A 13,232-nucleotide genomic window follows, 5' to 3' on the forward strand; every position below is an offset into this window, starting at 1 on the left:
GAATATTGCAATTAATTCATTTGCTATCAGTTAACCTCAAGTTCTGCAAATTTTAAGTAGTTAGAAATGCAAATGCTTTGTATAGTGTATTCAAGGGACAAAAGAGAGGCTACTTTCTACCCTGTTTCCCTGAAAATAAGATCTCCCTGGATAAGAAACCCAATCAGGTTTTTGAGTGCATGCACTAAAATAAGCCATCCCCTAAAATATTGCAATACAGCAAGCAGCCATGAGGTGACCACACTTGTCGCCTCCTGCACCTCAAAAATAATAAGACCTCCCCGAAAATAAGGCCAAGTGCTTATTTTGGGGGATCAAAAGAAAATAAGACCCTGTCTTATTTTCGAGGAAACACGGTATGTACTGTTTTTCTAAAATAGTCTCATGTCTTACCTTCCATCAGACCAAACCTTGAGTACAGCTGGTACTCGACTTATGACAATTGAGCCCAAAATTTATGTTGTTAAGTGAGACATTTGTTGAGTGAGTTTTTTTCTCCATTTTACAATCTTTCTTGCCACAATTGTTAAGTGAATCAATGCAGTTGATAAGTTAGCAACAATAAGTTCTTAAGTGAATATGGCTTCCCCATTGACTTTGCTTATCAGAAGGTTGTAGAAGGTGATCCTATGACCTTGGGAAACAGCAACACTCATAAATATGAACCAGTTGCCAAACATCTGATTTTTGATCACATGACCAGGGGGATGGTCATAAGTCACATTTTTCAGGGCCATTGTAATTTTGAATGGTCACTAAACAAGATGTTGTAAGTTGAGGACTACCTGTATTTAGAGCAGCACAGAAAACTCTTCTGTGATTCTACACACTCCTGATCAATTAGCACTAAAAATAAAAAGTTTTGTTTTAAAAATGCCAACAAGGAATAAATCCGACATTTTATAATACTTGCCAGACTAAAGACTTTTAACAGTCTTTATATCATGAGTTGAGAATGTGTAGTCCAGAAACATCTAAAAAGTTCCTTTTCCTGCTATGTCAAAGCAACATACGGTAGCTAATAATGAGACTGTTGGAACCGCATTTCAGTAAAAAGACACAGATTTCTCATTCTGTTTTATACTGCAAAATGCACACTAGATTCAAACTCTTCATACTTCTGAATCAATCATTTCACTACAAGTGTGGACAGAATTAGCAATGTATGGAGAAAACCGCTTAAACCCCTTAGCTGCCAAAAGTACTTTAAAAAGTACAGAGACACAAACATGACTTTGCTTAACTGGCAAGCTGACACATTAGGGAAAGCATTACACCGAATCTGACTTAAGGAAGGTTGGTTAATTGTCAGGTATCCTTTATTCACTTATCTGAGAATAAGCTCCCTCAGTTTAAATTTGAGTAATCTAGGATTAGGCCAAGAATATTTCCTGTAACAGCAAATGCTGCTGAAAATGATAAAAAGAACCAGATGTAAGAATGTCTTCCCTACAATCATTGTGACTTATTAAAAATAATTAGCGACACAGGATAAGTAAAAAATAAAATGTGTTAACATCTCTCTTAGCCTGATAAAATTATGTAAAAGAATTAGCAGTGGCAGAAAACTGAAAATGCAGGTGTTTAAATATGTTAAGTTTTAGAATACAGATGACAAGCACTTTTCTTCTAAGTTGCTAAGGATGTCTGTTAGTAAGCCACTGGAAGTCTTGATAATATTTTTTGGATGTGAATAAAGTTAAAGATTGCCCTTCAGGTATTTGAGAATTCTTGACCGAACAGTTTAGAATTAAACTTTCTAAAGTTCTTTCCTATGGCTATTATCTATAAAGTGGCAAACATTTTTCATGCTGCAAGACAATTTTTAATGTGAAAAAGAATTATGCCACTATGTAGTTCTACATTAAAAAAAACCAATTATTTTTGTATAATGTATACATAAGTGGTTTATCTTCATTATTTCCAATGAAAGAGTTAATTATAAATCCCTTTGGAAGCATAAAGCATAATAAGTATTGTCATTTACTTAAATACAGTGAAATTGGTTATGTATATTGGAAATAAAACCTACAATAATGGTATGTAACAATTATACTAATGAAGTGCCAGTTGTTTCACATATCATCGTTTTTTAGACCCACTGTTACCACTTGTAGGCTTATTAAAGCTCCTACTCATTTGTGGAAAGTGTACAGTTGGGGTTCTTTCATTTGGGCCATACAATCCTAGATTTCTGGCTGCAGCTGATTTTCTGAGTGGCTTGACACTAGGGAAAGGACAAAAGACCTGTGGCTTAGAAGTGCAGGATTTTGCCACTATTCCACTGTCATTGGCTAAACTTGGCAACTCAGAACTGTGTGTTTCATCGTCAGTACCATCTCTACTATTCTGTGTAAGTTCCAAGGTTTCCAACTTCTGCTGGACCTCTGATACGTAGACACTGGAATCATTATCTTTATAAGTTGGTTCAGGAGATTGTCCATCTGTTGAAATGTTCCCATCACCTTCTATAGTTTTAGATTTATTTGCAGTTTCTTTTGTATTAATACTGCTAGCATTCCCGTGTTCGCTCTGTTCCTCTATTAGTCCTATTGTATCTCCGTAGCCCAGGTGGCCTTTGGCTCGCGCTAGGTTCTTTCGATGTACCCTCATGTGAGTGCGCCATGGAGAGTTTAGCTTTGCTTTAATATCTTCATGCGGACCTGGTAACATCTTTCCCCCAGTGTGGCTTGGAACATTGTTTCTGGCAGACTTGCTGGTTTGTTTGATCTTCTTCCCTAGCAAAAGATGGTTGATTACTGGAGAATGGTTCACCTGAGAAGGCATAAGACTGGTAACTGGTCCTTTATCTGAAATTTTAAAAAATGTATTTAAAAGTATGCTGTTGAAAGAGACATGGCAAATAGAAAGACCATTTTCTGATTGTGTTGTAGACACAAAAGTAAAGACTGGTAGGATTTGAAGAAGAGGAATGTTCATTTCATTTACATTCTACATTATTTTAAAAACCAAACCTGAGTCATCTATCTTGCCCAACAAGTAAACACTGCATTATGATTGGCTGCAATTTTATTCACTAAAAAAAATGAGTGCAAAAAATAGAAAATACTATTTTCAGAAAATACTGAAAGTAATTTTAATTAACATTTCTAAAAATGAAAGGAAAGGTGTTGTATATAGGAAGCAGCCTTGAAACTATTTGTCTCTCTTTCTCTCTCTCTCTCCCATTTGCAATAACTGGGAGTGACTCTTCAGAATTTTCCTTCTCCTCCCAAAAAATTCCATTCTCTTATGCACTGCTACTGCTGTCACCTATCCCAAAGTAAAGCCACATAAAAATACATTTTTCCTAGCAATGATGATCAGAATAGATGTTAATGTGAAATCTAATATAAATGCTGCAATAATTAATCTATGAATTAAGGTAGGTTTTTTTTAGTCAATGAATAAACACCACAATAATAATTTAAGTAATTATGTTTCCATTACCACTTAGGTTAACTAAATCATGTCAATAAGATGCTAGATATCTTTAACTTACATTTATAAAAGCCATGTCATACCTCATCTTATGCAATGAAGGTTGATTAATTGAATATGGTATTCTCAAAGCACATCAAAATGTCAAAAATAATCAATGTAACTAAACTATGTAATTGGAAAAGGTTAGTAAAAGGAAGATTTGGCAATCTTGGAAAATGAATTTTTTGTTTTGGTTTGACAATGTAATTGTATTGCATTTCTCAAACTTTTAAAAAGATCCTGCCCTGTGACATTCAGATCAACTGTCCTGACCATCCATCCTTACGGACAGAGAAGAGAGCAAGATACAGCATGCAAACACTTTCATTATTGCACCAGTGCAGGAGGTTATCACAGGAGGGTAAGTGAAAATGCAAGGCCTCCATTGTTAATCCCACAGACAATATGACCATTAACTATTTCTATTTATTCTAACTGAAGCAGTGTATAAGCCTGTGAAAAAAACATGTTTACATATATATAAACTTACAGGATTTAGATCAAAAGTCTTTATACACTAAATCAATTTATTCTTGTAATGCTTCAGTAGTTCAGGCTGCTGCTTAGTATCTAGTTAGGTTTTTAGAAATTTGTATTCCAAATCCAAGGATGCCAGAAGTGTTAGTGAAATCAATACTAAAGACCCTGGAACCCAAATAGCACAGATATCTTTAAATACCATTATTCAGCTGGTCCCTGGGATCTAAAACTATCCCAAGGTCATCATCTTCAGACCCTAACAAAAGAAAAACAAAGATTATAAACTCTTTTATAAGTATCTTTTCACCATCAGATGAGATTATTTCAGTCACGCTGACAGATCTCATTTTTTTCCTCTTCTTCTTCTTATACACTGCAAACTAAACTGAATACAAATGTGATTTGCTTCTTAATACAAGTACAACTTGAACTAATAATTCCTTCCAATTATTAATTTACCTGCGGTGATATACACATGATGAACCTGCTGTTGCTGCTTCTTTTTTATCCGAGAATACTGTCTTTTCAATGCATTGATATCAGTTGTCATACGTTCCATCATCATACTGTTAAAAGCTGCATGATATTCATTTCGGCAAGCATTTATTGCACCAGGACTTAGTTCTGCAATGTTACTCGAGCCTAAACTGTGTTCTTGATTATGGTCTGGGAAAACATTAGAAATATATCAGTCAGCTCACAATGAGACAGTTGAAGCTACCACTTTCCACCTAACTGAATTAGAAAACTTAAAAGTCCTACATACAGAAATGGTCTAGAATCAAAACATGTAAATACCTTGAAAAAGTACTGATTTATTAGTGATAAATACTTGGCTGAGGGTAACAGGTTATTTTAGAATGTAGCATACAGTCAGCCATGGAAAGGTACTGATAAAAAACCCAATTCCTTAATGAACTCATAAGATCCAATCATCATATCATATGACTGTAGGTGGGGACTTCTCAACCGAAGATCTTTTTTTCTATTTAAAATATTATTTTCAGTGTCTGTAAACGGTGATGGTCAGGCTGGCCTTATAATGTCACTTGCAGGGCTGGGGTTTGTATTTTTGTAGTCTTTGGGGAAAGATACCTCTTGCAATACCTTTCAATGAATTTGCAAACAAAAGCTTTATTACAGCCAAAAGCAATATGCTGTTTATAATATCAATAGAAATGAAGGCACAGTTAGAGACCTTGCTTCAGTTTTTCGATGTTTTCCTGGCAAATTCCAATAGAGCAATGGCAGAGGAACTAGGAGATGCAAAAAGTAAAGTTCAGGGGCCACATTTTGATTTCTATATTGTCTAACCCTTGCCATAGATGCTAGACACATCACATCATTGTCTTAAAGGCCGCACAACTGCAGTGACTTTTTATTTGGATATTTGATTATCAACTTAGATCCAACTGGGAATAAGAATTGAGGAAATGAAATTAGTCTCAGCAACAAAGCCTCATAAAGCAACTGAACCGCCCTCCTTTAAAATTATTGAAATTTAAGAAATTAATATTTACCTTTGAAATGCTTTTGATACTTCTGTAATTCTGGAGCCAAAAATCCACTAAATGGTCCAAGACATCCAATAACATTTGCTAGGGAGTCTTCATCATCTATTTCATTTTCTTCATCGCTGTCTTTTATTTTTCCCAGTCGGCTAAAAACCGAGGGCATACAGAATAATAATTTGAGCGATTCCTTAAGCTCTATCTTTCTTTACTTACACGACAAAAAGTCAGAAAATGCCTTACCTTGCAGTTGATTTTACCGTAGCAGGAAATGGTGTAATGTTGTATGTATATTTCTCCCTTAATTCAGATAGCTGAGGGAAGGGGAACTGGGCCATAGAATAAACCATCTATGAAAAAAGAGAGAAAAGAAACTGAAGAAAAGAATGCCTTTGGGACACTTTTTATGCAAATACAAATACAAGGTAATCCCCATAATGTTTGCAAGATTAGGCAATAACTTTTCCACATTTACAAAAGCAAATATGAAAAGCTTGATTTTTACGAATGCAACAAAAATTATCTGTAGGAACTACAAAGAATAATCCACAAGAAATATAACCAGTCAACTCCTGAAATAACCAATGGAGATAATAGAAATGTTAGGCTGAAAATAATGAAAAAGCTGTGAATGCATGTATTTCTTGTATTCAAAGGAATTTGTTTGCACAGCAAACCAGCTACTTATTTTATACCTTAAATGCATTTGTCCTCAATGCATTGGAGTCTGAACTATATGATTTCAATTTTAAAGACAGAGTCTGTATCAACTGCAACTGATATATTCGTAGAAATATGTCTGTTACTTATATAAAGAAATTTTCTCTTTTATGGATTTCTCAATATCTCAACACTTCATTAAGTGACTTTGGGCTAATATTTGTGCAAATGGTTTCAGCTTGTTCAGTGAAATTACTATAGTGCATTATATCACAACAAGAATACTAACTCTGTTGTGTCAAGTTGGTTTCTCATTTTTTCAGTACTTCTACAGTTGGTCATCCAATAAATAATCAAAACTATCAAGATTTTATTATGACAGTAATAGTAAAAAAACCTGAAAACTTGAAAATGCTTGTAATACATACTTAGGACTGAAAAAACATTGATAAGGCAATTTTGGATATTATAAGACTAGTTAATAAAGTCTCCACAGGGTAGAGGGGGCAAGCTATCCTTCAGATTTACAGTATTATTTTCAAAAACTCATTTTGTTCTTTATTTTGGTCAGGTAATTCTTCATGCACAATCTTTCACATTGATGTGAAAAATAATGGGAATTGAATTGTCTTTATAAAATAAATTTATATATACTGCTTGATTTTAGATATTTTTATTAGAATACCGTATATACTCGAGTATAAGCCGACCCGAATATAAGCCGAGGCACCTAATTTTACCCCAAAAAGCTGGAAAAGTTATTGACTCGAGTATAAGCCTAGGGTGGGAAATGCAGCAGCTACGGTAAATTTCAAAAATAAAAAATCAGTGTTATTTGAAACTCAAAGTTATGTTTATTCAAGGGACCCGCTTAATTAAAGTGTTCTATAATATCAGTATGACTTATAATACTACAAGTCTGCAATATTAAAATACTTGTATAGGGGATACCCGGGATCCCCCGAAGAGATCAAATCACAACCAGTATGCCACCTTCTTGGTATATTGTTTTTATTTTCACTGAGTTTTTAAAAATGAGCATTATTTCATCCTTTTTTTCTTTATGTTTGATTGGTATCTGCAATTTGTGTTAATTCTGTTCATACATATAATATAAATGAAAAACCCAGCTCTCTTAAAAAATATTTTAAGTTCTTTCTGGTGCTCCCTTTTAGAACTGGCCAACTAATATTTCTGTTTGCCCAACTAATGTCAGGCAGAGTTAACTGAAAAAGTAATTTTTCATGAAAGGACATTTTCCTAGGATTTTAATTGTTCTTACTGTCAGATTTCTCGTTATTTCCAGCTTGAGTCTCCTTCTGACAAGTTTCCATTGCTTCTTGTCCTGTCCTCAGGTGCTATTGCCTTCTCCTCCTCCTCCTCCTCCTCCTCCAACAGCACCAACACATTTGCTGCCCAGCGCTGCGGCTGAGGTGAAGCCGCCAAAGCTCCCGCTGGCGCCCCCGCAGCGTTGGGCGGATATCCGGCAGTGCTGTTGGAGGAGGAGGAGGCGAACCAGCCTGCCATCGCCGGCCACTGCCAGCCCCGCCGCTCTTCCCGACCCCTTCCAAGCCCCACAGTCCAGCGGATGGAGCAGAAGCAGCTCCGGGGCTTCGCTGTTGCTCCCCGCATTTTCTGCACGGGGATCCCTTGGAGAGGGGATTCCAGCCTGCCATCGCCAGCCACCGCTAGCCCCGCCGCTCTTCCCACCCCCTTCCAAGCCCCACAGTCCAGCGGATGGAGCAGCGAAGCCCCGGGGCTGCTTCTGCTCCATCCGCTGGACTGTGGGGCTTGGAAGGGGTCGGGAAGAGCGGCGGGGCTGGCGGTGGCCGGCGATGGCAGGCTGGTTCGCCTCCTCCTCCTCCAACAGGCAACAGCACTGCCGGATCCAGTTGTAGACTCGAGTATAAGCCAAGGCGGCTTTTTTCAGCCCAAAAAGTGGGCTGAAAAACTCGGCTTATACTCGAGTATATACGGTATACTGATTCCTTATTCTCAAATATTGTTCTAAATATAACCCTTTGCAAGTTAGTTCAAACATGGTTCCAGTATGGCCAATTACAGGCCAGGTGGAAAATAGACCAAAAAACTGGTTTTATCAAAGTTGAGGATTATTTGTTTAAACAAATAAGAGATCAAAGTTTAATGCATATAAAGAGGATATATAATGTATTAATACAGATGGATTCGGAAACAGAACTAGTTAAAGATTGTATGATAAAGTGGGCTCAAAATATTGAAGAACCAATAATGTTGGATACATGGGAAAGAATATGGGTAAGAAATGTGAAGTTCACACAAGCACAAAATCTGAGAGAAAATTTTTATAAGATGTTTTATAGATGGCATTTAGATCCTAAAAAACTGGCTTCTATGTACCCGAATGTACAGCCTAAATGTTGGAGATGTGGTTCTCTCGATGCTACATATTTTCATATATGGTGGACTTGTCAAAAGGTTAAGGCATTTTGGATAAAAATGTGGTGAATTATGCAAAATATTTTTAAAAGAAGGATAAAGTTTACTCCTCAGTTATTTTTATTAGGTATATGTATTGAATTTACAGCAGTAGAGACTAATTTGGTTCTGCACTTAATAACGGCAGCAAGACTGTTGGTGGCGCAATACTGGAAGAAGGAAGACTTGCCTACAACTCAAGAGTGGACATTGAAAGTCACAAACCTAGCCGAGATGGCTAAAATATCGGCATATCTTAAAGACCATTCAAATGAGAGATACAAACGAGACTGGAAAAAATGGATTGACTATATACAAAACAAATACGGGACTAAGAAATTACAGATAGCCTATGCTTAAGATTAGGAATAATCTAAACTGCTTAAAGTTAGTGCAACAGGAAGAAGCTGAGTTTAATGCAGAGATGTTATTAACTTCTTTTTTTTATTTCCTTTGTCTTAATATATTTTTGACTGTATTTGTTAAAAACCTATACCGTGTACGGGCTCTGGGAAGTTGGGGGGGGGAAGGGAGGTGGGGTGTTAGTGGGGAGGGGGGAGGGGGATATATAGTATGTGTTAGATTTTATAGTAACACGATTGCACTTGTATACTGTTGCTCTTTAATTTCACTGTAAAAATAGGACAAGCTGAATATATTAATAGATAGTAGAAATACACTGAAGGGAGGAGTAGAGGGCTAGAAGAAAGAGGGGTAGAGAGGGTGGGAGAGAGGACGGGAGGGAGGGTGAGAAGGAAGGGAGGGAGTGTACTGGGAGAGAGGAGTGATAGTGGGGGAGGGGAAGTAGGGTAGAGGGGAATGTTGGAGGGAAGAAGGAAAGTTGGAGGGGGGGCGAAAGAAAGGGTGTATGGAGGGTCGAAGTGGTACATTGGGTTTGTATTTTTGGGGGTATTGTTGACAAGAGGAATGGCTGTGTTTATTGTTTAATGTTATATGGCCCCGGTTATGCACAGTATATATGTGACTGTACGAAATGAAAATGGAAAATAAAACACATTTATTGAAAAGCCTCTGCAAACTGAAATTTGTTCTGGACTAACAGGTGTTGCAATTTTAAGAAATGAACAAAAGGCATACAGTAAATAATGCCAGATGAAATTATGAAAACTTTTTTTGGGGGGAAATTCTGGATTACATTACATTTTTAAATAAATTTGATTAAAAACCTGTGGCTTAATATGCAAATCTGCTAGACCTCAAACAGTGTATCGTGCATGAAAAATGAGAAAAATCCGACATTATACTGATAGTGGCGGGCAAGCAATTCAGCAGCACAAAATCAACAAATGTGTAAACAACCTCTCCCCCATGTACTGCAAGTGTAAATTCTGCCCTACATTAGTGTTATCGTCTCTTCATTATTATTCTACCACTTTCTTTCCTGAGCAGGAGTCTGAGGGAATCTAGAAATTATTTATTTCAATAGCAACCTTTTTCTTATGATCTGTTCCATAAATAAAACAATGACTATATCATTTCATTAGTGTTGTTGATCTCTGGACAGTGAGTGGGTTTTTTAATCACACACACACACACACACACACACACACACACACACACACACACAGCGAGTTTTCATTTCTAGCCATAACATATTTTTCTTCTGAAATGAAATACATAATTTTCACTTCCTCAGCAATATCTTCAAAATAATAAAGACTTAGCTGTTGAGAGAAGAGGATAAGGAGTCACTATCTTAACGGTATTAGATTAATTTTGTTCTGACAAATGTTAGGGGGCTAAGAAATCTGGACTGCAAACAATCCAGATTTGTCTATTCAGTGTATTTTTTGAAGTCTTGACTAGTAGCCATAAAAGACTGTATATTGTAATTTTGCACATCAGTCAAAACCACTAAAATGGAGACCATAACTGATTGGAGAGCAGTTTAAGCTGACATTTGCCACGTATTTCTCATTATAGCAGTGATTCTCAGCCCTAGTTATTTTACTATTTGTTCTCAGGATTCCTTAGCCAAAAAAATTGCTATACAAACTAACATCTAAAACATTATTGAGAATAGATAGAGTTACATGGACAACCATTTTATATTTTAAAAAAACATATTGTATTTTTCATAAGATTTTTTGCTTTAATATACTTGCCAAAGTTTGATAGAAAGCAAATATTACCTTAATGAATCCTGTTATTAACAATATGCTATTAAGAGAGAGTGATTAAGAATTTTACTAGAGCTTTAACAGTTACATATATAGAAATTTGGATTTCATGTCAATCGTTAGCCCAATTTTCTCACTGACTGATATGACAGTAGTTCCACTGGGATTGAAGCAATCTTTCTCAGTTTTACTTAGAAAAGTCAGTGATTGAGTCTTTGACTCTGTGACTTAATTAACTTTTAATATTTTTAACAGAATGTATTACGTTGGTTTAAGTCCAATCTAATTTCATATTTCCTTACTAACCTGCATGAGCTCATTGCTATCAATGAGTTTATCTTCCAGCATCTCCTGCGTTAATTTTCCCATGGTGCCATAGAAGTCATCTGCAGTTTCACAAGAATTGACCTGCCTGCATCACAACAAAAATATTTTTGTCACTATACATATTGTAATCCTATATTGTACATTGTTTGCTTTATTAAGATGTTTTTCTTGCTTTTTTAGGACTACATTTAAGGCTGGCCTGTATGTATAAATTGGACTACCTGTGTTTCCCCAAAACTAAGACTGGTCTTATTTTGTTTTGGGCCCCAAAATAAGCACTAGGACTTATTTTTAGGGGGGTCTTATTTTTTTCCATATACATTAGACCTATTTCTTCTGCTTACTCGTGGCAGGGCAGGTGGCTGTGCAGCATACCAGTGCCACCGTGGCGTGGGAGTGGAGCTGCCCCATTTGCCCTGCAATGGCTTACCTCAGGGTTCCCACAGCCAGGCCATTCATGCCGTGACATTTGTTTTGCCTCACGGCAGTGGCTCCAACCATGTCTAGCAGGAGCCTGCACGACTGCCAGCCCACTTCTGCTTGCTCGCAGCTGCAACTGAGCAAAAGGCCAAGCAACGCGTGTGTGCCGCAGCTACAAGCTAAGGCAAGGGGTGGAGCTGATCTATGTGCCTACACCGGCTTACCTCAAGCCTCCCATAGTCAGGCCATCCATACCCCGACACATGACTCACCTTGTGGCCACAGCACCAGCATACTACTCGGCCTCCTGCTCTGCGGAATCTACAAGCAAGCAGAAGAAGTGGGTCGGCAGCTAGTTGGGGTCCTTCTGTGCATGGTTGCTGGTACTGCTGCCGCGATGTAGGTGTCGGGGGCACAGAAGCCCTGGCTGTGGAGGCCCTGAGGTAAGCCAACGCAGGGCATGTAGGGCAGATCCACTACCCCTAGCCTCATGGCAGAATGGGCGGGTGGCTGCACAAGCTCTTAAGTAGAGCTTGTTTTGAGGCTAGGGCTGATATTAGGCACAGGCATAAAAACATGCTAGGTCTTATTTTAGGGAAACAGGGTATGTCCTCAATTTTGATTCTGGTAAAAGAGGCAGCATATAAAAACAAATCATCGCCACCACTTTAATAATGTAGACCACACAGTTTCTCATGTACCTAGTAAAGCATCACTGAACAGAATAATTCAATTTAAAGCAAAGGTTTTAGATTCCAACCCAACAACTGCCTTTTCCATGAGCAAGTGAACATAGCCTCATTGAAAGAGGGAAAATGTATCGATATGGTGAAACAGAGAAATTCAAAGCAAAATCTTATGCTACAAGGGGGAAATGAAGGTGCATAACAATAACTTTCAGTACTTAAATAACATTTCAAAGAGCTTTTCTACAAAATTTATCAAGCTTATTTTTAGACATAAAGTGAAAATATACTTACTCTTCGAGTTTTGCCCAAATAGCCAATGCTACTCTTAGTATAATTTCTGAACCCTCAAAGAATACAGAATCCCAAATTTTTAAAACTGTATGGTTAGGAAGGCATGTAGCAAACAGGGTCAGGAACCACTGCATAGTGAAGACATTTGTAAGTGGGGGTTCATACCCACCTGAAACAGAAAAAAAAGGAAAATAACCACCATCTGTCTCTTCTGCATATCCTAACACAAAAATGGATCGAGTACCGAACTGTAGTATGATACCAAGCTACCATATTTTTCGAAGTATAAGATGCACCTTTTTCCCTCAAAAAAAAAAAAAAAAGGCTGAAAATTTGGGTGTGTCTTATACACCGAATACAGCATTTTTGGCCTCCCGAAACTCCGCCCCTTCACCAAAATGGCCGTGCATAACTTTTAGAAGGCTTTCAGAGAGTTCCTGGGAGCTGGGGAGGGCAGAAATGAGCAAAAAACGGCCCATTTTTTTGCCCCCCCCAGCCCCCGGCAGCTCTGTAAGCTTCCTAAAGGCTATTCATGCCCTCTTTTTTTGACAAAAAACAGACACATTTTTGCGAAAAACAAGCCATTTTTTGCTTGTTTTTGCCCCCCCCCCCCCCCCGGAGCACTCTACAAGCCTCCTAAAGGCTATTCATGCCTTTTTGTGAAAAAAATGGGCCCTTTTTCATGCTACAAACCTCCCATTTGAAAAAAAATGGGTCCGTTTTCACTCTGCAAACCTCTCGTTTTTGGGAGGTTTGCAGAGTGCAAAAACTCT

General features: G+C 37.5%; 1 protein-coding gene across 4 annotated transcripts in view; it reads right to left on the reverse strand.

Annotated features, from left to right (window-relative positions):
* Positions 1 to 731: 731 nt before the first annotated feature.
* The window catches only part of TBC1D30 (TBC1 domain family member 30), a 42,396-nt gene continuing 29,895 nt past the window's right edge, over positions 732 to 13,232 (reverse strand). For 2 of the 4 annotated variants that reach the window (XM_032222055.1, XM_032222057.1), the window contains 7 exons: positions 12,460 to 12,628; positions 11,039 to 11,144; positions 5,718 to 5,824; positions 5,484 to 5,623; positions 4,423 to 4,629; positions 4,163 to 4,219; positions 732 to 2,810 (listed from right to left, as the gene is read on the reverse strand). In XM_032222055.1, the coding sequence (XP_032077946.1) occupies positions 2,083 to 2,810; positions 4,163 to 4,219; positions 4,423 to 4,629; positions 5,484 to 5,623; positions 5,718 to 5,824; positions 11,039 to 11,144; positions 12,460 to 12,628 (1,514 nt within the window). In that variant the 3' untranslated portion in view covers positions 732 to 2,082. The remainder of the gene's footprint in view (positions 2,811 to 4,162; positions 4,220 to 4,422; positions 4,630 to 5,483; positions 5,624 to 5,717; positions 5,825 to 11,038; positions 11,145 to 12,459; positions 12,629 to 13,232) is intronic. The other 2 variants (XM_032222056.1, XM_032222058.1) reach the window with 1 other exon arrangement.

Source organism: Thamnophis elegans, chromosome 7 (assembly GCF_009769535.1).
Source record: "Thamnophis elegans isolate rThaEle1 chromosome 7, rThaEle1.pri, whole genome shotgun sequence".
NCBI lineage: Eukaryota > Metazoa > Chordata > Lepidosauria > Squamata > Colubridae > Thamnophis > Thamnophis elegans.